A 26,050-nucleotide genomic window follows, 5' to 3' on the forward strand; every position below is an offset into this window, starting at 1 on the left:
GGACCCTGGTTTGGCCATGTTGATGCCTGAACAATGATTTTTATTACAAAAAAAAATTGTTGTAGTAATTCTCTTCATATACAAGCATAGCATGTGGTTTCTTTTCATTGTTAACAATCCTCATAAGAGAGAGATGCCCATATGACCTACTGAACATGCATATATATATATATATATATATAAATGTGTGCACATATATATGTATGTGTGTATATGTAACTATACGGCCCGTATTCATACATATACAACAGAGAAAATATATTGCATTTCAGAGCACAAACCAAAAAAAAAAAATCCAATCAAATCACCAAATCTTTCTAATGTTGGCAACATATTGGCTATAACTCTCCTTCTTGTGCAATGCTACAGTTACCAACAGAATTCCCCTTCCTTTCTCTCTTGTTAAAAATCAGTCAATTGTTTGATCTCTTTTGTTTATTCCTCTCTCTCTCATATTCTGAGACCAAAGCCCCTTCCTTCATTTAAAACCCCCACCGGATAACGTTGCCTTTCTGTTGCAGATTTTGAATTCCTGCTGCCAAACAGCTTTGAGTCCGAGGGACATGTATTCATTGCTCCCAGGTAGCTTTGCGTGTGCGCTTGCTGAGGTGTCCATTTAAACACGCTCCCCACGCTGACCCCGGGGCTAGTTCAACTCCCCTCTTCCCATTTCCACTTCCACCCCTACAAATATCCCTTCTCATCACCCTTCTCCAGAACTGATGCCACTTCATTGTGCCTGTCTTACTCTTTGTCTCTTGTGTGTGTTGTGTGCCTCTCTGAGACGGTAGCTGCTACCTGCACTCTGCTGAGACTCCACCACAGTTGGCAGCCCCTGTCTATCGTCTGTTCAGTTATATACACAAGCACAGTATATATGTATAGCTGTATATGAGGCATATATACGTGTACATATATAGGTATAGTTTCTGAAAAGTCTCGCAGAGCAGCAGACAACCCCAGAAGTCATAGTGGGATTGCTGTGGCATCATACAGTCATGTTGGCTGTGCGGGTCAGACTGTTCAATTATGGATAATATATGGTTCAAGTTAAGGGCCTTTTTTGGGAAGAGAGAGTGGCAGATTTGTTCAGGAGCCAGGCCTGAGTTTCTGCAAACAGGTCCGAGTTTCTGCAAACAGGTCCTTTATTCCTAGGTGTCCATCAGATAGTTTCAACCAATCATTTTCAGAGCTGGGGTCGCTCGCGTCAACGATTTATTATTCAGCTCACGTGATTGGCTGCCTCAGTCACATGGTGTTTCTGGTCACTAATTGGTTGACCAAACAAATTTGATTTTAAATGGCAGAATAACAAGTAGCACTTAACACACTTTTGCCGTGAATTTTTGAAGAAATAATAGTTTGACTAAAATTTGTGGATGTCTGAAGAGTTGCGAACGCTTTCACAAATATTGAGTGGTAGTTTGAACACTCTTGAATCAGAGCCAATTGACTGATGCACTTTGTTTAGTGAAAATTTTACCAGTCAATTTGTTCACCCAGCTCCACTCATATTGAAAAGTCTAATAGGAGGTAATAGGGATTGGACTCAAAGAAATAACTCTAAAAACTGATAGGGCTTAATAGATACAGAACTCCTTTATACAAGATATTTTTATTTTGTAGAATTCTCTAACAGGGACAGAAATTTCTGTTAAAATCTATAGGAAAAAAATCTATAGAAATATTGGTCACACTTTTTACTAAGGGTATATTTATAAAGGGTTAATAAATGGTTCATAGATGTTTTAATAAATGGTTGATACAGTTGTTATAGAGTCCAACAGGTCAATAGATTGCTTATAACTACCTCTTAGAATAATCCGTAACACCTACTGATGTGCTTATAACTATCTAACACAGACTCACCCAGCAGCGCCTCCTGCTGGCTGTCTGGGAATTAGCTCTTTTTACCAGCTCCAGAGCGCCCTCTGCCGGTGTCTCGCCGTCGCTGGCCCCCGTGTCCCTCCCGGACCCCGGTGCCCTTTTACCTGGGGTGCTGCCCCTCCAGGCAATACCCCACAGATCTGGTTCTCCCCTCCCCAGGGAACCCCCCACCCTCTATCCCTACCTTGCCTCAGCCTATGGGCTACTGCCAGTCACCATCTAGCTCCCTTTCACTGGGGCCGACTGCAGTTTGTATAAGCCAGTCATCATAGGCAAGGGGGGGTTGGCCCTGCTGCCTCCACCTACCCTTGGGCTGCCCTGTTGCAACCCCACTACCCTGTCTTAGGCCATCTGCCAGGCCTGCAGCCTGGGGCTTTTCCAGTCTGGAGCCTCCCAGCTCCTCTGGCCTTCCCCTGCCCTGCTTCACCTCAGGTACCCTGGTACACTCCCCAGCAGCCAGGCCCATCTTTCACTAGAGGAGACTCTATGTGCTCCTGGCCCACTGCCATTTTATAAGGGCCAGCTGGGCCCTGATTAAGCCAGCCGTGGCCTGATTGGGGTGTGGCCCCCATCTGAGGCTGCTTCTCCCACTCAGCCCCACTTTTCCTTCCCTGCCACAGCCCTCTCCCCAGGCTGTTTTAAGCCTTTTAAGGCAGGAGCAGGTGACCACCCCACTACACATCCATTAATCATTCATTGACCCTTAATATAATATGGGACTCAAATGGGATTATTTTCTTTTAAATGCTATAGGACTTTTCCAGAAGGGTAATGTTCGTTATGAGACATAGAGTTGATATTAATGAGACACTTAAGGAGTGTGGAATTTAAACAGAGACGGTGTCAACTAGAGACATAAAATTTCAAAGCATATGTTATTAAAAAAACCCACCAACCCACATCTTATGAGAATCTACTGTACATTAAAGCGGTCAGGTGACTCCAACTTCAGCTCCCAGCATAGAACATTACCAGAAGCTCTTGATGAATTTCTAGCTTTTTATTAGAAATCCATTGCGTTACCAATGTATTGTATGTTAGAGATGGGCCCAATCCAACAGTCCTGAACTTCGGACTGTTTGAAATTCAGATCCAAATGATGTAGTTCGTAAAGGAGAAGAGAAATTTGGAATTGCCGTGTAGTGATTTATTGTATATTAACCATTTTTCTAATAATAGGTAAGAATCTTCCAGTTTGAAATCTGTTCCGTGACTGTTCCTTGCTCCAAATTGGTATCAATACTGTGACACATCAGAAAAAAAATAGGATCTTGTGTTATTGCTTCCCTATCCTACAAGGCCTATGATATCCCTGGGGACCAAAAGGACTGTAAGATGTCCCAGGAGGACCATATGAGATTACATGAGTGTCAATAAGACTGTATGATATACCATCAATTCTAATATGTACCCTGGCAATTTTCAGAAACCATATATCACATATTAATATCTCTGTGCGTGTGTGAGCACATATATCTGTACGCATTTGTGTAGATATATAGGTGGCTATAGTTAAAGATGACCTTGGGACGCCTATAGATCTTTGAGCAGTAGAGGTGTGTGGGAATCTACAATGCGTTCTAGCCATCATGTGAAAAGTTTAGAAGATGGGAGGGGAATGACAACTTCCATCATGTTGGTGGAGTGGAAAGAGGTGGACCTTGCACAGTGCAGCAGGAAATTAAAACCATATGGCTTCCCCACTCAGCTGCCCACACAGAGAGGGGACTTTATGCCCCTCCAGATGAAACCCACTATTACATACACACACCCTTGTTGTTAGTGCTGTTATACTGTAAGCATGCCTGCCACATACAGATGCATCTCCACTGCTGCTCTTTTCAGTTCCAATCCAGCCAAGTGGCACTGCATCATCTGGATAGTTTTGCACAAAAGCATCCTCTCCCAAGAGCCCATGTCAGATCGCTGTGCGCGCAGCGACCTAGCTATGCCAAAATGGCGGGTACACGTGGAATTGACTCCCTGCCTCAAATATGTAAAAACCAGCAGGAAAGAGGGAGAGCATCGAGTTTGTGGCTTTTCAAGCCATGGCTTTGCAGGAAATACAGAGACTTTACCTGGACTGTCACAGAATGGCCTCAGCCAGAACATTCGGATCCAGTAACTTTTCTCTCCTTCCTCTTATTTCAGACCCCAGGCATTCGCAAATTGTGCATCAGACCCCTCAGAAATCAGGAGACTTTCCAAAATAATCCACCTGGGGTTCTTTTTATTTGCCACCTGGTTGGTTTTCAAGCTTTTCTCCACAACCACAAAGGCCAGAAACTTACTTTTCTTAGTTTGAGAGCCAAGATTCTCCCAAATCCCAGGCCTCCGGGAGCTGGAGATTTAAGAAAAAATGCCTAATGTTGAGCCTTGCAATGAAATCACGAGAACTGGCAACCCTTTCAGTAATATGTTTTTAAAATGCTACCATATTTTACAGTGAAGGTCTCACAGCACTAGAGTTACTTCAGAACCAGTCACAAGTCCACTGCTCAGCTCTTTAGAGAGACAATGCACGCCAATCACCTCTCCTGGGGTGTTTTGATCTGATGAGACAAGGAGTCACACCTGCTGCGTGTGATCACAAGTTGCAGAGCTGCTTAAGGATGGAATGCCCAGGGGTTCCCTCCCCACCACTTTGTTTCTCCCCAGGAGTCACTTCAGCATACACCAGAGCCAAGCCCATGAAGGGCAGGCCATCTGATCTGAGCCCCAGAGCTGGGCCTGCTGTGTGTCAGGCAATGCTCTAGGCTGATATCAGGGTCAGGCAGAGGTGAGCATCAGTTGCCCTCATTAGCCAGGTGTTGTGAGATGTTCCCACTCCACAGGAGTCTCAGACCCCCAAGCGTTCCTCATGGGCACCCACATACCCTGCCATCTGATATCCTGCAGGCATGGATCTCCCTTCCTTTCTAGTACATTTGATCCTTCAGCATAATTACACAGATGGCTTAAAATAAAGCAGTAATAGTTGAACTGCTGAAACAAGGCTAGAAAGCCCTGCAGGCTGCAGGACCCACTCTGCCTCATGCCAAAAGAACTCAGCTGCAGACCCAGCCAGGGAGGCCAATGCCACAGAGCCAAGAGTTTGTAAAGACAGTCCTTAAATTGACCCCTTCCCGTGCACTTTGCACCTGGCAGGCAACAGCAGCTGAGACTTGCTCCCCATGGCACCCTATCCCTGGAGGTGATGGCAGCCTGGCAGCGAGGAGCAATATCATGCCAGTGTAACCCTCATGCTGAGTGTGATACAGGCCTCCCCACAGTGCCTGATCTGCAGAGATGAGGCTGTTACAGACGCCAGTGTGGGAGCCTGGACAGCCTGTGCTGTTAGCTCTGGAGGTCCCCGGTTCAGTCCCTGGCGCGGTGGCTGATATGGCAGCCCTCACATCAGAACTCACGGGCACGAGGAACCTGGTGTGATTGAGGCAGCCTGGGGACTTGGCGGCTGGAAGCAATGGGAGCCAAGCAGCTGTCAGGGAAGTAGCATCAGCACGGCTGGAAGCAGGTTTAAAAGCAGTTGGTTTCTCTTTCCTGAGTGACACATTGCAGCCATGGGTATTTGGGAGACAGGGACTCCCAGCTTCGGCTGACGTGGAACCCAAAAGGCGCTCGCTCACTCAGGGCAAACCTAGACTGAGCCAAACTCATGCCCTTGACTTCAGCGAAGTTACTCCAGGCATGAATATTGTAAGCTCCAAGCTACATTCTCAGTGGGTGTCAATCAGCATATGGCACAACACTCATTTACCCATGTTGAGAATCTGACCCTATATAATTCCATACTCCTCACACCCAGACTCACACATGCAATCACACCTCTCTCTCACACACACACACATACCATCCAGTTTATTCTTTTAAACTATCAATTACCTTCGTTTTCTAATGCACTGCAGGACGGGACTCCAGGCCAAGTGCGTGCCTGCAGTCTGATATCAACACAGTGTGGGGGCTTGGATAACAATTGACCCCCAGCGGCTACTGTGGGGTTCTTTGCAGAACACAAACACATCTGTGCCAGAGGTACATGTTCTTCTACACAGCTAATCCAGCACCTATCTATCTATATAAAAGGTACAGATATGTATAACGAGTGTGTGTGTGTGTGTGTGTGTGTGTGTGTGTACTGGTATTTCCAATACAGTAACCTGGGTAAAGCATGGCTGGCCATCTTATTTTCATGTTGCAAAGACGAGAGCAGCTGTGTGCAGTGGAAACTGTGCCACCGATGAGACAGACCCCAGAGCTGTCTCTCTCCTCCTCCCTCCCTGCCCCGTCCCTCTGCTCCTTCCAAGAGCAGAGTCTACAAAAGCACTAAATAAATGGAGAATACAAACAACTGACTCGCTAGAGATTTTGCTTCCAGAGGTTGCTTTCTTGCTGGTGAGGCTAACTTGATGGGCATGTGGCTTGCTGTAACTGGAGCGTACAAGCAGCAATCCTAGCAATGGGAGCGTATTTGTCAGAGGACATGGTAAGATGAGCACTTGGTGAATGGAGCACGAACCAAAATCGATTTGATACGCGTCCACTGCTCCATGTATCTGGCAGTCCCCAAGCTTTTTATAAACTAATCCTCACAACCCTCTGCATGAGGTAGGTAGGTATAGTTATCCCCATTGTACAGTTGGGGGAAACTGAGGCATGGAGCAGTGAGGTGGCTTGCCCAAGGTCACACAGTGAGTCAGTGGCAGAGCCAGGGAAGGAATGCTGGAGTCTTGTCCACCACACTCTCTCAGTCTCCAGTCATCAAGTGCTTAACCTACTGCATGCTCCACCACTCTACCTGCTCACGTCACCAGCGCTCCTAGCCACATGGTCAAATCACAGGATACCATCTGCAGCATTCGTGATTCTAATGCTGTTCATATTCAGGAGTCTCTCAATCTGAATTGTTCATCCTGGGCCCATAGACAGCCATGGCTTATCCTTCGTGTGCAGTAAGAATTCATATGTTTGGGGGTATGGTAGCTCTTTTGCAAACACCTAAATAGCTGCTGGCAATTTGGTAGGTGGGGATACTTCTGAGGCCATCACAATCGGTCCTCAATGGCCACATTGCCATCGCATAAAAAATACCTACGTCAGGGCACATTAATGCACCCATTTGTAACAGAGTCTGTAACATAAGACATTGCAGCCTGAATGCCATCAAACATCATTAACCAGTATTGCAAGCTCAGTATAGGCATCCTTCCGTGCTTTAGAATGGGATTCTCAATGGAGTGGGCCTACCAAAGAGAGACCAGTTGCTTCTTAATGTGACAGGAGAATTCATGCAGATGGTCATTGAATCCTAGGCTTCTCCAGGTCCACTGAAGAATTCTTGTCTTGAACTGTGAGGCCCACCCTTACTAAAATGACAACATGAGAAAGAAACTAGAGTCACATTCGGTCCTGGTCTAATCAGGTGCAATCCAGACCTGGAAATAGGTACCTGTGGTATGGAAGTCAAGGGAAATTCCTCCCAGACTTAATGTGGTCAGTAGAGTCTTTGCTTATTAAACCCTGGCCCTCTTTTAGGCTATGCCATGGCATCTGGAAGCATCTTGTCTTCTATTGCATCAGCATCTGAAGTTGTGTAGATCAGGTGTTTTTTGGAGAAGGCGCTCCAGCACGAGAGGCCTTCAAACACCAAACCACGTCCACCTCCTCCAGCCTTGTTCCCATCTCACCTGAGCGCCTGCCACGTTTCACAATTTTCCTCACTGGTGTTAGGGTTCACTTGTGACAGGAAGGCAGCACCCAAGTCTTGGCTAATTCACCTATGGTGACACTTTCAGCAATTACACGTTAGCTGGATTTTGCAGCTGCATGCACAGGGTGAGTGCAATGGGGCCTTCACCTCCATGGAAGGCTGAGAGAAAAACTACCACTGGATGTTGTGTCAGCCAATGATGAGAGTTTGGTGACTTTTCCAAGGCTTCCATGCCATTAAGTCACCTCAAAGCTAGAGCTGGGATCAGCAGCCAGATTATAAATTCTGTAACTGCCTCGCCTTCACCCTCTATAAGATCCGGTTTTAGGCAGCCCAGCAAATAGTGCTTCTGATAGATGCTGTGTAAGGTGCCTTCAGGTGTTCTGATACCAGCGTGACAGGTGCCAGTCATCACCCATAGAAAGAGAAGTAGGTTTGAAGATCTCACCTCTCGTGGTGTTCCCTTCAAAGGTCTTTTATGGCCCTTCCAGCTGTCATCCCTGAAAAACTTCATCCTTCTGTGCCGGGCGCACTGTCTTTTGAGGGGCTCTTGCCACCATTCTGGGCAGTAATGTCAGAAGGCATCATACTGTTTTGCCAGGTGATGCCATCTTCCTGGGGAGCCATAGCAGCTGGCACCAGCTTTGCCACTCCAGGTGATGCTGCCCTTCCACAGGTTCTTGTTGGTGTTCCAATGAGAGGATGCTGCTTCTAGCTACTTCCCACTGCCCATGTGGCAGTGAAAGCAAGTAGTCGCGTATCATCTGATTGCTTCCCCCACGTCTCAGACCCCAGAGGCGGGTGGTTCCTTTTGTGAAGTTTCACCCAGAGGACACTTGTGGGCCCTTTTCAGGCTGCAGAGGGCTGTGGATATTCCTGGTGTGTCTGGTCTGCACGCTAAGAGAAGGTGCAATGGCATAGTACCATCACACTATCTAGTACTCACATGCGTGGCCAGCTGAGCCCCGGTACATTGACAACAAAGCCCCGGGATTTGTCATGACAAGAGTCAGTGTAAGGGAATTGCCCTGGGCAATTGACCAAAGACCCGCTGGGGCTGAAGAATGTGCTACCATCTTATTTCTGCCCATTGAATCCAAGAACCGAAAGGGACGTCTAAAAGCAACCAGCAATCCCTAGCTTATCTGAGCAGACGTGGAGCGATCTGAGGGTGCAGTGACTGCTCATAGGGTACTTCCGCTCAGTGACATTAGCAAGCCCAGTTGCCGGTGGTGCTGTGCTGTCGCAGCTTTAGCAGCCTTCTCCCATGGTGTTTGATGGCATGGCTGACTAGGTATCAAGATAGCCGGCAGCAGTGCCTGACCCTGGGTTGATATGGCTGATAAATTCCAGTGTGGCGGCTGTCTCCACTGAAATTGGCCACTTACTCTTTCATAAACTTCCAGTGGTTCTTGGGTGATGATGTAGTGCCACTCTGGAAAGCCTGAATGTGCAGTTTTCTGGTGAACATACACGCTTCCATGCAGCCCATGCAAATAGTGCAGGCCCACTCAGAGGGACGGTCACGCATCTAAATGTCACCCAGCATCTGTCCCTTGCACATAGTCACCAGCACCTCCTCACACACTTATCATAGAATATCAGGGTTGGAAGGGACCTCAGGAGGTCATCTAGTCCAACCCCCTGCTCAAAGCAGGACCAATCCCCAACTAAATCATCCCAGCCAGGGCTTTGCCAAGCCTGACCTTAAAAACTTCTAAGGAAGGAGATTCTACCACCTCCCTAGGTAACGCCCTCCAGTGCTTCACCACCCTCCTAGTGAAAAAGTTTTTCCTAATATCCAACCTAAACCTCCCGCACTGCAACTTGAGACCATTACTCCTTGTTCTGTCATTTGCTACCACTGAGAACAGTCTAGATCCATCCACTTGTGTAGGATCTTCCTCATAGACACATCCAAGCACAGAAGCCTACACACATGCACAATATAGGGTGCTGCATACTTATACCCCTCCCAGACACCTCCTCAAATACACTCACACTCACTCTGCACATGCAGCCCCAGGAACATAAAGCACAAAGGCATCATCCCACGTGTAGTCCGTGCACACCCACCCATATACAAGCAGCCCTATGCACCCACACACACGCATACAGACAGGATTGCACCAGTCCTGAGCGGGAGAAAAGTGACAGTAACTTTTTCCTCCTTCCAAACGCCAAATCTTTTCACCCTAATCCCAGAGAATATTGCAAAGACCTTGACCTGTCGGATAACAACACAGAATTCCTGGAAAACTTTATCGCTCTCATGGAAAAGGTGACCCCAGACTCCAAACAGTGTAAGTACCACAGGGGCCAGCGTGGGCAGAGCGGTCCTGGGCTTCTCTCGGGGAAGAAAGGGTGGAGTTTGGGTTGGGAAGGGTCACAGAAGGCTGAGGGGATGAATAGGGGGATAAACCGTTAACGACACCTGTCCAGATCAGCAGCTGACTCAGCAGGCTGGGGCACACGCGTGGCAAGGCTGAGCTCTAGGTTGGGATCAGCTCATGAGCCAAAGGAGGCTGGTGGGCTCTGATGCCAAGCGGGCATTGGTCCTAGCCACAAAAGCAGCACACTGTGTGATAGTCTGTTCCTAAGAGAGGGCCAGCCAGGCTGGGGAAGCAGGAAGTGGTACGGAAGGGCAGGAATGAGGGTTGTCGGCTGAGCTGGGGTGGGGGTCCAGGGTTGGAATAGCAGAGGTGGCTGCAGGTTGGGATTGAGGTGCATCAGCAGAGCTGAGGGGATGAAGGACTGGAATAGCAAGGGGGCTTCAGGGCAGGATGGAGGAGCATTGACAGAGCAGTGCTGGGATAGCAAGGGGGTTGCAGGTTGGCACTGAGCTGTGTATGGAGCGCCTAGGGCTGGGCTAGCAGGGGATAGTGTAGATTAGGACTAGAGTACCTTGGCAGAGATGCCTGCCTGCTCTCTGCCATGATTCTCTCATGCAAGCCCTGTGTTCTCCCCAATGGTTATGTCAGTATTGCTTAAGGGTAAGTATGTCCCAGAGCAGGTCAAAGGAGGCACTCAGTAGCTCAGGGATCTGCACAGCTGGCTGCCATGCGGGAGCCTTGAATCCACGTCCCACCTGCCCTATCCTGGGATTGTCTCTGCAGTTCTCCAGCCCTAGCTTCCTCATGGCTGGTGCAGAACAGCACAGTAGCCACGGAAGAGCCCACTTCCTTAGCCCAGGACTTGTGCCGTGGCACAGTGGCTCAGACAGCTTGGAGAAGGGCTCTAGTGGATGGAGAGGAAAGGCAGCCAAGGCCAAAGGGCGATGGGAACCCGCCCTCTTTCACACAGCACTCAGAGGGGCAAGAGTCCCTGGGGCAGGAACCCTGGGTGGGGGGAGATTGCTGCTTGGCAGGTCAGGGGGAGGCTCCGGGTGGGGAACAGACCTCATCGTTCTCTTCTCTCCCTCTTACTTTCAAGGTGACAACTTCCTCCTTCACAACCTGATCCTGGACACGGGAATCACCCAACAGCTGGTGGAGAGGGTGTGGAAGGACCAGGACCTCAACACGTAGGCACATCCGCGTTCCAGAACCAGTCTCGCCAGCAGCAGCCCAGCCAGGGGCAATTCCAGCTGGGAGCAGGGAGATTGAGTCCCTTAGTCAATGGCTGGAAGGCAGGGCCCTCCTGGAATGGGCTCCAGAGGGACTCGTGTAGGCTAGACAATACCAGCATTAGCAGCCGTGAAACCCCCTGCCTGAGGCCAGACTTTCTGCCTTGACCTTGATGTTCATTCGCTGAGCAAGGCTCTTGCAGTAGCCAGCTTCTGCGCTGAGTGGAGACTACAGCCACCCCGGCAGGCACTGTGAACCCAGATGGGTTTCAAAGTAAAAGCTGTGGTCTTAATGTGTGACTCCCCGAGTGCAGCTAGGGTGCTGTGCTGGGGAAGCTCACAGCCCCAGAGACTCAGCCCTCAGAAGGAGCCCACGTTGCTGGCACTGGCCGCATTGCGATACGAAAGCTTGCACTCCTACAACGGTAGGCGCCAGGGGCAGGGCATGGCTGTGGGAAGCTCTCCCTGCTGGCACAGATGGTGCTCAAGATGACAGTTTCAGGGCATGCAATAGCTGATCCAGATCAGACAAATCCAGAGGCAGACCATCTTTTGGAACCTTTGCACAATGCCTTCCTCTTAGGGAGAGCCTTTCCGCCATCAGTGACGCACTGCTGTAGGAAGCATTGAACCCCCTGGGGTCCCAGCTGCAACTGATTGCGCTCATTCAAACACCCATTTAATACCCAGCTCTGCCCCCAAAACATCCCCAGCCCAAGCAGGGTTTCAACCCTGACAAGGCAGAAGTGCCAGGGACTCCACAAAGTCCATGGGGGATTTCACTGTTGCTATTGATTTGGCATGGAAGGGGCCCAAATACTACGGTGATGGATGGTAGGAAAAATACCCATAGCTAGATATAAGTGAGGGCAGTGCTGAGGAGGGGTAGGAGCCTGAGCACCCTCTGACCAGCTGTAACGCTCTGTGCTCCTGTCCTGTCTCACTGCAGGTACAGTCTCCTGGCTGTGTTTGCTGCCACGGATGGTGGCATCACCCGAGTTTTCCCTAACAAGTAAGTAGCCTTGATTACCCTTCATGTCTCAACCCTGTCTGTGTGAGGGTGCAGCCTCAACATGCGGGCAGGCTGGCATACATGAGCTGTCACCACTGATGGCCTTACTGATTTGGGGCCTCTTCTCCTCCCTGACTCCAGAGCTGCCGATGACTGGGAAGAGGACCCGGAGCCCTTCAACGCCAGCTTCTATCGTCGCAGCCTGGACAACAAGGGGTATATCTTCAAACCACTCTACCAGGACCGTAAGTACCACCCTGCACCGGCACCCCAACCAGACAGCGGCTGGGTATGCATGGCAGGGACAAGCCCAGTGCTTCACGGCCCTCTGGAATGAGATAGGATTCCTTGGGCTCAGCCGCTTTGCAGCAGTACCAAGAGAGAGGAGACAGCAATGGTTCTCGGGGCCTGGAGCTGTGTCTGGGGGCTGGAAGCATCTCTGCTACCTCTGGAAGTACAGAGCAGGCCCTGCCAGGGGCTCCTGGGGAAACGCCTGAGATCTGTCCCTGGGCAGCTTCATCTCTTGGGCTCTGCTGATTCAGATATCCTTGTCCATTGCACATGTATTTTACATGAGTGTCGCCCACTGGTGGATAGGAGAATCCTTTCCTGGAGGTAGGAATTGCGTCGTAATGGTGAGCAAGGTGCCCAGCACTAGCTGGGCCTGCAGCGTTACTCTGCCAGGCCGTATGTGCTGGTGCTGGTGAACCAGACGGCATTCCTGCTGTCCAGGCTGCCAGGAAGATAGTTGTATAAAGAGCAAGGTGCGCATGGTTTGTCCGTGCTTCGGCAGTGCCCCAGCTGATCGGTGGCCTGGAGCAGTCAGAGGCTCTGTCAGAGAGCCCTGCCGCTGGGCGGGAGCGTCGGTGGGCCAGCAGCCATAGGTGGAATCAGGCTTGAAGGGAGAAGAAGCCCAAGAGCCTTTCCACTGAGTGGGAGTGGGGGTGTTCAGCTGGAGGTGTGAACACAGTTATTGCTGTGTGGTTTGCCCAGCTCTCGACCCAGCAGATGCAATATCCCAAGCCCTGCCTGGCAGGGAGGTTCTTTGAACAAATTCAGGCTGGAAATAAGGCGTGTTGGAACCATTTACCAAGGGGCGTGGTGGATTCTCCATTACTGACAACTTTTAACTCCAGATTGGAGGTTTCCCTAAAGGACCTGCTCTAGGGGTATTGTGGAGCAGGTCTCTGGCCTATGTTATCCAGGAGGTCAGACTAGATGGTCACAATGGTCCCTCCTGTCAGGGCTATCTTTACCCATACGCAAAGTATGCAGCTGTATGCTGCTCCAGCCCCGCTCCGCCTCTTCCCCAGGGCCCCCGCCCCTGCTCAGCCCCAGCCCCGCCCCCACTCCACCCCTTCCCCAAAGCCCCTGCTCCGCCCCAGCCCCGCCCCCACTCCACCCCTTCCCCAAAGCCCCTGCTCTGCCCCAGCCCCGCCCCCACTCCACCCCTTCCCCAAAGCCCCTGCTCTGCCCCAGCCCCGCCCCCACTCCACCCCTTCCCCAAAGCCCCTGCTCTGCCCCAGCCCCGCCCCCACTCCACCCCTTCCCCAAAGCCCCTGCTCTGCCCCAGCCCCGCCCCCACTCCACCCCTTCCCCAAAGCCCCTGCTCTGCCCCAGTCCCGCCCCCACTCCACCCCTTCCCCAAAGCCCCTGCTCAGCCCCAGCCCCGCCCCCACTCCACCCCTTCCCCAAAGCCCCTGCTCTGCCCCAGCCCCGCCCCCACTCCACCCCTTCCCCAAAGCCCCTGCTCAGCCACAGCCCCGCCCCCACTCCACCCCTTCCCCAAAGCCCCTGCTCAGCCCCAGCCCCGCCCCCACTCCACCCCTTCCCCAAAGCCCCTGCTCAGCCACAGCCCCGCCCCCACTCCACCCCTTCCCCAAATTCCCCGCCCCTGCTCCACCCCAGCCCCGCCCCCATTCCACCCCTTCCCTTGAGGACTGCAGCAAGGGTTGGGAGTGCCCTGCACTCACCAAGCAGTGGGAATTGGAGCCACCCGGCCCCAGCCTGCTCCACGCTGCCAGCTCCCTGACGCGCCGCCGGTGAGTGCTGGGGGCGGTTCCTCCCTGCCCCTCAAGTCCCGAGGCTGGGAGCTAGGGGAGCAGAGCAGAGTGGGCTGGGGCCAGGTCACTCCACTTCCCGCCGAACTGAGAGTGCAGGGTCGGACACTCACTGGGAGGCAGGAAGTGCAGCGACCCGGCCCCAACGCACTCCGCTCCGCCAGCTCGTGCTGGGGGATGGTTTCCCCTCTGCCCCCCAAGCCTGTTCCTGCCCCCCCACAGAGGCCTGAGGCCAGCCCTCCCCCTCCACCGGGGGGCTGCATAAGGCAGCAGAATGGCTAGGGACGGCCGTGCCTCCTGTCCTTGGATTCTATAAATCTAAGAAAGTGCCATAGCAGCAGGGATGGATCCAGGGCCTCCCCTTACAGAGGGACCTGCCTGGTGGCCCTCCCCTCATCTCATGTGGTCTCAGGTCTCTCTCTTCTTCCCACAGCCAGCTACAGAGGGCTGGAGCTCGAAAACAACACAATTGGGATCCTGGTCAGCACGGCCGTGGAGCTCAGCATTGGCGGGAGGACCCTGAAGCCAGCAGGTCAGGGTGCCCAGGGAGATGTCTGCATGGCAGACCTAGGGGAAAGCCCCTCCATGTGATTCTCCTGGATTGTCTGGGCACAGCCTGCAGGGTGATAGGCTCTATCCAGCTGTGGGCTCTGCCACTCAGGACGCTAACCCTGGCTCAGGGGTTCCACTTTTGTTCCACTTGGGCCTGGACTCCCCTGCTCTGCTCCATCAGTGAGGGCCCCCTGGTCATAGGCCCAACTCCGTGGGTGCTCCCGCCCCGGAACACCCACAGAAAAAAAATAGTGGTGCTCAGCACCCACTGGCCACAGCTCTTCCCTGCTACTGCCAAACAGCTGATAAGGGGTGGTGCTGCCAAACAGCAGTTTGGTGGCTCAGGGAGGGGTTTGGGGGAGGGCGGAGAGCACCAGGTGGGCAGGTGCCTGGGAGAGGGGGCAGAGTGGGGGCAGGAAGAGGCGGAGCGAGGGCAGGGCCTTGCGGGAGGGGGCAGAGCAGGAGCAGGAAGAGGCAGAGCGAAGGTGGGACCGTGGGGGAAGGGGCGGAGTGTGAGCAGGGCTTCAGGGTGAAGCTGGGGTTGAGTACCCCTGGGGAAAAGGAAAAGTTGGAACCTGTGCCCCTGGCTCTAGGCTGAGCTCTCTGTGTCTAGTCAATCTTGGGCTTCCCCTGTGTGGTTCCACTGATGGGGAGCAGCCACCTCCCTCTGGCCCATGTGGAAACTAGGAAGATGAACCTGAGCCCTCAACTCTACTGAGTCTAGCTCCTTCTGATTTAACATATGGGGCAACACTTGCTGGCCACAGTCAACGCACCTCTCCAGGGTGCGGGGCATGGCCATGAGTATGAAGGAGAGCCTCTCTGTGACCTTCCCACGCCCTCCTTTCCTCTCCCCAGTCGTTGGAGTGAAGCTCGACCTGGAGGCTTGGGCTGAAAAGTTTAAAGTCCTGGCAAGTAATCGGACAGACCGGGATCAGCTGGGAACTCGCAGGGTGAGTGGGGAGAGGGAAGGGGAAAGATCTGAGCTGTCGCCCTCCTGGGCAGGGCCGCTGGGCTTTGCTTCTACGGGCAGGATCTTAGTTAGCACAGAGAGGGGCATTCCAGTGGAATTGCTTAGACCTGTCCCACTCTGCTCCAGGAGAGATCCCAGCTCGGCCCTGATCTGGACAGTCCTGCCAGTATCTCCTACCAGCCAGGCCCCTAGCTATCCCAATCCCCACCACCCCACACAGACCTGGTTCCCCCTTTGCCCATCCCTTCCACCCATCATCCCGTTACACCCTCCTCCCCTTTCCTCCCACGTCCATCCTCCTTTTCTCCCAGTTGGTTTCTGATCTCCCCGGGGAGGTACAGCCAGGAGGAGCTGGGACGTGGTCAGTGGAGAAATGGGTGCGGATTCCGAATGAGGCAGATCAGTTGCAGACACCCCGCTTGCTGCCGTGCTTACAACTGTCCCCCCTTCTTTGTGTTTGCTCGAATTCACAGTGCGACCCCTCCACGAGCTGCGAGATGGACTGTGAGGCGAACTATAAGGTGAGCAGCCTATCAGCCCCTTGACTCTGCTCTGGGCCGGGAGTCCAGAGCATGGCAGCCAAATTCAGAGCCCCCCAGCATGCGCTTGCCATTATTATTGAGCATGTGTATAGCACCCCAGGCATTCATGATGCCGGCATGATGACATTTACAATCCACATCAGTGGTTCTCAAACGTTTTTTTCACGGACCACTTGAAAATTGCTGAGGGTCTCAGTGGATCACTTAATGATCTTTCCAAATGTTGTTTGTACCGTTAGTTAACTATTATAAAGCGCTTTGGATAAAAGTGCTATATAAAAAAAGGTTTATAATAATGACCATTTTTTTGTTCTACAAATAAAAGCACACAACTCATATTTTAATATCACTAGTCTTACCTTTCTAATGCGATGGATGTGCCCTCTCTCCCCGGCCGTGGCAGGAGCGGGGTCTCTCTCCCGCCACAGCAGCCCCAGAGCTGAGGCTGGAAAGGGGGGCCGTCTCTCCCCTACCATAACAGCCACAGAGCAGAGGCTGGGAAGGAGAGCCGTCTCTCCCCAGCAGCCACAGCCTTGGAGCTGGGGAAAGTCGCCTCTTTCTCTGGCCGCCGCAGCCCTGCACGTCCCAAATTCCCCCCACCCCACCTTCTCACCCCACTGCCGCCTACCCCCTATTCCCCTCAAGGCTGCCACCTCACCTTACATGTGCATCTTCTCCAGGGTCCAGGTACCTAATTAGTGGAGCCACGCCTGCGCGGCTCCACTAATTAGGTGGGTGGCCCTTCATTCTCTCGTGTGCGGCCGCCCAGGTGCGCACCTTAGAGGGAACTATCCTCAAACCACCTGAATGGAGCTCGCGGACCACCAGTTTGAGAACCTCTGATCTACCTCATCACCTTGCAGGACTCCTGCAGTCACACAGGTAGCCCCCTCTGCCTGCCCAGCATGGACAGAGTGTGCCAGTCTGGGACTCTCAGGGGACATGAGTTCTATTGGTGGCTCCACGTGCTGGGTGATCTGGGGCAAGTCACTTCCCCTCTTTCAGCTGTAAAACGGAGATCATGATGCTTTGTAAAGCACTTTGAGCTCTACTGCTGCGGAATGCTACGAGCTAGGGATGATTACTACACACCACAGGGATGAGAGAGCCTGCAAAGCCTCCCGACTCAGAGTACTTTGTGACAAATGTTTTCAAAACCCCAGAGGAAATTCCAAGACAAAAAACTTCGGTGAAGGTTGAAAATACCCGTCTGTATCTCCAGAAGAAATCACACTAGAAAAACTCTGATGTGATTTAAAAAATCATCAGAAAGGCAGGAAATTCTAAGTTAAGGTTGCCCCTGAACACATCAAATTGGAAAGGCAGAAAACACATGTAGAGTCATGCAGACGCCTTTAACTCTGTCCCTGTCTCTTGTCAATCAGACGTCGCCCTGGCAGGAGGATTTTGATACAGACTTCCTTTACAAAGGCTTGTTCCATCCTCTGGGTGGCCCATACCTCCCAATGTGGCAGCTGTATCTCAGTGCTGCCCTTTCACACAGTACAGCAGCCCTTTAACACATGAAGACCCATGTGCTTTCAGGACGATTCTTGAAGGAGTGTCCCAGGGAACCAGGTGCTCAGGGCAGGGCTGACCTGTCCAGGGATTTCATGTGCTGCTTGCAGCACATTTCTCTTGAAACTCACTTGAATTTGGCCAGTGGGCAGTGGCCGGGCTCTGCCCCCATGGCACAGCTGCCTGGACACAGCTGAGCCCAGCAGTGCTGCCCAAAGCTCTGAACTGCCTACGTCAGACCAATGCTCTCCTCCTTTTGCAGGACCTCATTTGCGTTCTCATCGATGATGGAGGCTTTCTGGTGCTCTCCAACCAGGAAGACCATTGGTACCAGGTGAGCAGCAGTTCTTCTGCCAAAGGCTGGGGTGGAGGGTCTTGGCTCTGAGATGCTGGGAGTGGAAGGAAGGGAAATCCCAGTCAGAGCACAGAGAAGCTTGGTGATTTGCCCCCTCATGGCCAATTTGGGTAAATTTCAGTTGTGTCTGAAAGTGAGGGACTGGTAGCTCTGCCCCTAAGAACAGTGCATGGCTGATGGCCTGCAGCCCCCCTGCTATTCCTGCCCTAGGCTCCCCACATACACAGCTCTGCCAGTGCACCTCAATCCTGACCGGCAGCCTCCTTGCTCCTCCAGGCCTGAGCCCCTCTACGGATCTGCCAATGCCCCTGTGTCCTGCCCCACAGCACCCCCTGCTGTTCCAGTCCTTGCCCCCTCGCCCCCCAGGTCTGCCAGTGACCTTCAGTCCTGAGCTGCGGCCCCACCACCACTATTCCATTCCTGGGTCATTCCTGCTGGTACTGAACTGTGTATTGGGTTAAGAAGCACCCACAGGGGACTCAGCAGAGACCTTCAAACTCATTTCATTTGTAACCGTAAGCCTAGCTCCTGTACTGCACCCGTGAACTCTGGCTGGATGACTCAACGCAGAGCCCTGCTGTGAAGAGAGCATGTCTCATTTCCCATGCTCAGCACAGACTCACCCCCTCTGCTCTGGTGTCGTCCGTTCCAGGTGGGAAAGTTTTTCAGTGAGGTGGATGCTAATTTGATGTCTGCCCTCTACAACAACTCCTTCTTCGCGCGGAAGGAGTCCTACGACTTCCAGTCGGTGTGCACCCCAGAAGCTCCGAGCAACACGGGAGCTGCCCCCAGAGGGGTGTTTGTGGTGAGTGCAGGGCTATGGGCAGTGCTCGTACAGCTGAGGCGAGGGCTAAGTTCACCTGCTGGTCCAGGGGCTGTATCCCTGACAGCCAGGCAATTAAAGAGCCATTGATTGCCACAAGGAAACCTGAGGGAGAAATTCCTTTGGCTTTCTCATAGGGCATAGCAGCTGGGTAATGCAGCCAATGAGAGCAACAGATGTCCTCCCAGAATGTAACAGGGAAAAGCTGGCCAGTCCTCTTAATCTGCCTGTTGGTGCCAAGACTTGGGTAATACTTCCAGACAGTGTGCTCTCACAGACCCCAAGTGCTGTGTCCCCAGGGGATTCAACATTGCACTGGACTAGGAGAGGGCTGCTTTATCCCTCCTCTTCCTTATGCCTTGTGGAGCCAAGAACTGTGGAAAGTAGCTCCTCAAGGTTCAGCTTCCCTGTCGGGTGCAGAGTCCGAAATAGCCTCTTGTCTCACATGTGCTTAGGCTTTGTGGCCAGGCTGCTGTCTCCTCCGATATGGTACCCAGCAGCATGAGTGAGTTGTGTCCATGCAGCTCCTCGCAGCACAATCGTGTGCCAGCTGTGGCTGTGCGTCCACCTTTACCTAGCTGCCTACTGCATCGGTCTGAGCGCGTTCTGGGAAAACACGGGCAGCTCTCCCAGAGTGCCGCAGCGGGGGCTTGAGTGCCCAGTGGATGCGACACAGAGCAGCCCCAGCATCAAGTACTGCAATGCACTCTGGAGTGTCCTAGCACACAGAGACGAAGGGGGACCAGCCGCACCAGTTATGCAGGCCTGGTTAAAGAGTTAGCACTACTCTGCAAAAGAGCAGTGAGCCAGACAGGTTAGCCAGTAACAGCAGTGTGCCGGCCCAGGCCTCTGGCTGGGAGAAAGACCACTAGTGGCCACAGTCACTAACCAAGCGTTAACCTGGGGAAGTGTGGACACCAGCCATGTTTAGAGTCACTCATATGTTATAAAGCAGGGGAGACAAGAGCAAATGGAGCCCTCTATCTGTGTGGCTCTAGCACAGGCATCTCCGGGGAGCGCTTCACACCTGTTCTTTTGCAGCATCAATCCCTGGATGCTGCCCACTGGTTTGTAATTGTAGAGTTTCTCGGCGGCCCTGTTGACAGGTGGGCCCGGCTCTGTTGACACCTTGTTTCCTTCTCCTCTTTCTTTTCAGCCCACCATGGCAGATTTCCTGAACCTGGCTTGGTGGACATCAGCCGCCGCGTGGTAAGTCTCCATCTCCGCTGCTGCTGAGCCCCGAGCAGCCAGGGGAGCTATCTGCGGCCCAGATTTTAGAGTGAGACTGGAGAGTAAGGATGTGCCACAGCGAGGCAAAGTGAGAAAGTGCAAGTGATAGAAGTCAGGTGGAAATGCTTTAATAGCTCCCATCTGGTCCATCCCATCCCCCGGGCCAGAGAATTCCCTACACTCCATGCTCCTGGGGCTTGTCCACTCTTCTTCTGAATCTGTGGGGCTTCCACCTCACTTCCTTTGGGAGCCTCCATTTCTGCCTCACAAGTCTCAGCATCAGAAAATGTTCCCTGCGATTCAGCCTACATCTGCACTAGTCCATTTCAACCCCGATCTCCTGATTATTTCCCTGCTCTGCTCCCTTGGTGTTTACACCTTTCAGATACAATGTGAGATACTCCCTTTAGTCAGCATCTCTCTCTCTGTCTCACACCCACAAACACCCACACACCCCTAGGCATCAGTTATACATTTCTCTGTACAGTTAAGCGGAAAGTTTCAAACATGGATGTCTAAAATTAGGTACCTAAATAAGTGGCTTCCCTGACTTTATCCGGAGCTGCTGGTGCTCAGCAACGCATGTTTGAAAATCAGGCCATTTTTATTTAGGGGTCTAAATGTGGATATAGATATCTAACTTTCACCACCCAAATGTGAACATTTTTGGCTTTCGTGCTTTTTATGGGAGTGTTACATAGATCATTAGGTTGGTGCCCAGATGCAGTGGTGGTTGGCACGCTATTAGTAGATAGATCTATCTGGATGGACGGATGGATCTATCTATCTCAGAGGTGGGCAAACTATGGCCCATGGGCCACATCCAGCCCACGGGACCCTCCCCCGCTGTTCCCCCTCCCATGCAGCCTCAGATCACTGCGCCACTGGCACAATGCTCTGGGCAGCGCAGCTGCAGAGCCGCAGCCTGACCCGGGGCTCTGTGCTGCGCGGTGGCGTGGCTGGCTCCAGCCGGGCGGCATGGCTGCCTGTCCTGGTGCTCTGGGCGACGCTGCTGTAGCGCCGCCAGCCACCGGTGCTCCAGGCAGTGCGGTAAGTGGGCAGGGAGCAGGGGAGGTTGGATAGAGGGCAGGGGAGTTCGGGGTGGTGGTCAGGGGTGTGGATAGGGGTCGAAACAGTCAGAGGGCAGGGAACAGGGGGTTTGAATGGGGGCAGGGGTCCCACGGGGGCAGTCAGGAAGGGGGGGGGGTTGGATGGGGTGGTGGGGGGCAGTCAGAGGCAGGGGTTCTGGGGGCGGTCGGGACAGGGAGAAGGGGTGGTTGGATGGGGCAGGAGTCCCAGGGGGGGCAGTCAGAAATGAGAGAAAGGGTTGGATGGGGTGGCGGGGGCTCCGAGGGCGGTCAGGGGAGAGGGAGCGGAGGGGGGGGGGATGGGGCAGGAGTCCCGGGAGGGCCGTCAGGGAGTGAGAAGCGGGTGGGTCAGATAGGGGGTGGGGGCTAGGCCACGCCTGGCTGTTTGGGGAGGCACAGCCTCCCCTAACCAGCCCTTCATACAATTTCGGAAACCTGATGTTGTCTTCAGGCCAAAAAGTTTGTCCGCCCTGATCTCTCTGGATGGAGAGAGATGGAAGGGGATAGCCTTGGGGCCAGTAGAATTGCTCCTGGATGCTGTGTGGGTTTGGTTTGAAAATCGTACTTTATTAGCAAATGGAACGTCATCTCTCACCCAGTTTTTGCCGCGTTTATGTTAATTGCTCGTATCTGCTTCAGTGATGTCACCTGCCAAGTGACAGAATTTGAGTTCTGCTTGCAGAGGAGAATAGCCTGAGGAAAGCGAGTGCTCTTCGATGGAAGAGAAGGCTTAGAGCAGCTGGGTCTCTTTGGCTTTGATCAGATTCACGGTGGAATGGGGTGGGTTCCTTTCCATGCGATGGCTGTACCTGCCTTCATGATGTCAGAGTAGCTCAAAGCCAGGCAAAGCAACCTCCCGCACACAGAGCGAAAGGGAGAAGAAACATCTGCTTCCGGCTTCTGACCTTGTGAGCTGCATGTCAGGCTGGAGTGAAGGGGGCTCAGCTGGCACAGTGTAAAACTGTCTATACTAGTGCTCCAGCCCACAGCCTTATAGTCAGTTTGTAGCCTGGCCCTAGCAGTGTGTTCTGATTGGCCTCTCATGTCAACTAACAGCTCTGTGTTTTCCTTCCCAAAGGTCTTTGTTCCAGCAGCTCTTGTACGGCCTCACCTACAGCAGCTGGTTTCAAACAGGTACGATCTGCCCGGGTTAACACCGTGCAGCAGTGGGAGGGATGAGTCAGGAGGAGGGAGCACATGAGAGAGGGGGAGTAAACGTCTGTCCGGGGGATGGAGAGTACTAAGCGACTGAGATAGATGATGTCACCAGCTGATCCTCCATTGGCCAGCACCTGGAGTCACTGCAGTAACCACCCAGCCCCAGTGTGCACATTTCAGGGGTACATTATATTGAGTGTATTTTTGGACAGCAAAGTCCGCCTTAGTTCTGGCCACTGCTTCAGAGAGGCTTAGAGAAGCAGGGCACATTCCAGTGGGGTGGGAATGAGCAGCCAAGGGTTTTCCTCCTGCCATGTCCCACTGTGTCTTGTCCCTGGTGACAGAGGATGTCACAGCAGACAGCATGGAGTCCAGAGAGACCAGCTGCATCATGAAGCAGACGCAGTACTACTTCAGCACCGTCAACGCCACTTATAACGCTATGATCGACTGTGGAAACTGCTCAAGGTCAGTGTGACAGGGTGCCCACAGCGACGGGCTTCAGAGCAGCTGGTAACCAGAACATGGTGTCCAGAGTGCGTGTCACAGCTAGACAACATGGGCTCTGTTGCCAGGAGGGCTGGGGGCGTGAGAGTGTCTTTCTCCTTCCAAGGGGTCCTGAGGCTGAGGACACTGGAGTGCCCTAGTGTCAGTCCTGTGCAGCAGGCTGCATGTCGTCAATCCAACGGCTTGGAGAGGAAGGAGCCGGGCTGCTGAAGAAGAGCAGAACAATGAAGATGGCTCCTTGGGCCCCATCCAACTCCTGTTAAAATCAAAGCAAAGAGTTCATTCAGTGGGAGCTGACTCAGGTCCCATGCAAAGGAAGCTCCATCTCTTCTTTCCACTTCAGCTGCTTCTCCTTGAGTGTTACAGGTGCTTTGCAGTCGCGCCAAGGATTGGAACAAACACAGCAGCGCTGGCAGTGTCATAAGCAGTAGCAGCCAACAAGCATGCAGTGGTACTGCATCTCGAGTGCATTTGCAGGTTTGAAGCCAAACTCTTTGTGCCATCAGCTCTGTGCAGAATCACAGGCAGCTGCTAGAATGTCACTGCTTGCGCTTGTGTGATTTGTTTTGTTGCATTTGGCTGCAGAGTCCCTGATCCGCAGGGTTGTATGAGAGATCTGCACACTCTGAGCCATTGTTAGCTGATCAGACTCCTCCGCCCAGAAAGCCTTCCTGATGAGAAGCTAGGGAACATTGACACCTGGGAGAGGAACTTTCTCTTCCCATTCAGGTTCTTTTTTAACTCAGGAGGTCTTGCGGTTTAAAATGCTGGTGTATTTTATACTGGACCAAATACAAATCTGTGTATGGGACCAGTGTAAATGAGAGCAGAATTTGTTACATGATCATTTTAGCTGATCCTAATTAAGCCACGTTAGCCAAAGGCCTGTCAGCATGCACAGAGGCCAGGCTACTCAATTCTGAGCAGTGCCTTGCGTGCTGGGATCTGTAGTCTCTCAATGGGCAGCTGCATCCTGCTCCATGGTACATAGTTTGGATGGGGCCCTTCATCACCTGCCCAACTGACACGTCACCCTCGGTTGGGCAAAGCTTGGGTACCTTGCTGACTCAATAAGAACTGCAAGACCAGAAAAGTCTTGTGGGTGCATGAATTAATAATGACTTTAATTCAGCCGATGGTCAGTTATTGATTGCTGAGATGCCCAGGTGGCAGCAGCAATCCCCCCCCGAAAAGGTCCCCGGTTCGTTCCCACGCCTGCTGAGAAGGGGAAGGAGGATGCAGCGGTGCTGGGGTTGGGGGTGCCAGAGCTACTGTTCCCTCTGTGATGTGATGGCTGTTGTGGCCCTGATCTAATTTTACACTGGAGGTGTGAATTGTGTCTCTCTCTGTTTGTAAAGCACCACTCTCGGCTGTGGCCCCTTTATATAAATAAACACTTGCAGTAGCATTGTCCCATGACACCAGCAATTGCTGGTACAGACCGCCCCTTGGGCTGAGTGAGCTGGATGCGAGGTGAGCTCCAAATTGTGCAGGCTACTGGGGTTTCATTAAGTGGAACCTTTCCCCTCTAACGTCAACACAGCGGCTCTGACACCCGAATCCTCACAGCCTGGGCAGGAAGGAATTTCACCCAGCTGAATAGGGCCGCCAGATGGGTTGAAAGCTTTGGATTCCTCTTTGGTACCTTAATCTTCCTTCACGTCGCTCCCTGATAACACTTGGGAGGTCACCAATGGCAGGGGATGTGGCGGCCTGTACTGGCGTGTGGGGCTCAGGGTCATAGGTCAGCCAAGCCAAGGAAGAAGCACACTCATGGTAGCTAGGGGTTCCCAGGTAGCACTAGCAGGGTTTGCTCACCGCTCCTCAGGAGCGGCACAGCAGAGATGGAGGATGCAGGGCAAGAGATGTGGCCCAGGATAACCACATTGCTCCCCTCCCACAGGCTGTTCCATGCACAGAAGCTCGCCAACACCAACCTGCTGTTCGTCGTAGCGGATAAGCCGATGTGCAGCCAGTGTGAGTCCACCAAGCTCCCTCAGGCGGAGATACGAGGTATCCTTTGATTGTTGCTGCATTGGGCTTCACAGCTCCCGCCTCAGCCTCAGGACACGGCCAACAGCCACTGGAGAGAAGAGGAGCTTTTCTACTGGATGATCATAGAGGGTGGAATTCACTCCGTACTGAGGCCAGTACAATGCCCTATAAGCGCCTCTTTAAGCCCACAGGTTTCAGGAGAGCCCTAAGTGCAGCCCATGCTAGTGCAGGACCCACCCCCAGCCCCTGGCAGCCCAACACCTTAGAAATAACAAACATAGTCCACAGATCAACTCCCCTTGGAGCTGGTTGTGTCTCTGCCTTGTCTGGGTTCAGCTCTGAGCTGTTTCTCTTCTGGGCCTGCACCCCCCAAGAGTGTTCAGATGCCCAGGTGATCACTTAAGTTCTCCAGGCCAGGTGACTAGTGAGGGAAGGCTAAGGGAGCTGGAATTGTTCTCAATGGGAAGAGAGGAGACCAAGGCAACCTGCCAGAGGGCTTCAAAGACAGCAAGGGGATCGATGATGATGGGTTGAAATACATGGTTCCTGCTAGAGAAGTGTTAAAAGCCAAGGGGCAATGCTGTGCACTAGCCTCCAAGTGAGGAGAGAAGAGAACCGGGGAGAACATCTTGGGAGGTCTCGGTCCTTCCCTAATCGCAGACCTCATGAAGTCTCCTGCATTCTGGGTGGCCTCCTGTCCGATTGCTTAACTTCTCTAAGCTGCCCCAGCCCTGCTTCGTCCCTCTGTCCTCTCCCCCAGAATCATGCCTGCACCGCGTTGTATCCTTGACACATGAAGCTCCACCGAGAGATCCAAATCAGTGTGAGCTGGTAGACAAGCCCCGGTACCGGAAAGGTCCCCACATCTGCTTCGACTACAATGCAACGGTAAGCGGGGGAACCAGCTCCAGGGGCAGGGGAAGCAGGGGTCCCAGGAGAAGGGAGGCAGGGCAAGCTGTGCATGGGATCTGCTAGGGATGGAAAGCAAGGTTGCCAGCAGCTCGTGCTTTTTTAAGGGTGCACCGGGTCATAGGCAATAACCTCCCCCTGGTTTGGAAGCTTTCCTAGAGTGAGTGCA

General features: G+C 52.8%; 1 protein-coding gene across 6 annotated transcripts in view; it reads left to right on the forward strand.

Moving 5' to 3' along the window:
- Window positions 1–26,050, forward strand: part of CACNA2D2 (calcium voltage-gated channel auxiliary subunit alpha2delta 2) — a 587,011-nt gene that overhangs the window by 559,724 nt on the left and 1,237 nt on the right. For 5 of the 6 annotated variants that reach the window (XM_073352554.1, XM_073352555.1, XM_073352556.1 and 2 more), the window contains 15 exons: window positions 522–582; window positions 9,800–9,897; window positions 11,027–11,117; window positions 12,109–12,171; window positions 12,313–12,416; window positions 14,665–14,763; window positions 15,642–15,736; window positions 16,230–16,277; window positions 18,079–18,150; window positions 18,824–18,976; window positions 20,151–20,203; window positions 22,391–22,446; window positions 22,815–22,938; window positions 24,881–24,990; window positions 25,772–25,860. In XM_073352554.1, coding sequence (XP_073208655.1) covers window positions 522–582; window positions 9,800–9,897; window positions 11,027–11,117; window positions 12,109–12,171; window positions 12,313–12,416; window positions 14,665–14,763; window positions 15,642–15,736; window positions 16,230–16,277; window positions 18,079–18,150; window positions 18,824–18,976; window positions 20,151–20,203; window positions 22,391–22,446; window positions 22,815–22,938; window positions 24,881–24,990; window positions 25,772–25,860 — 1,316 coding nt within the window. The other variant, XM_073352560.1, reaches the window with a different exon arrangement.

This window comes from Lepidochelys kempii, chromosome 7 (assembly GCF_965140265.1).
Source record: "Lepidochelys kempii isolate rLepKem1 chromosome 7, rLepKem1.hap2, whole genome shotgun sequence".
Taxonomy (NCBI): Eukaryota; Metazoa; Chordata; order Testudines; family Cheloniidae; genus Lepidochelys; species Lepidochelys kempii.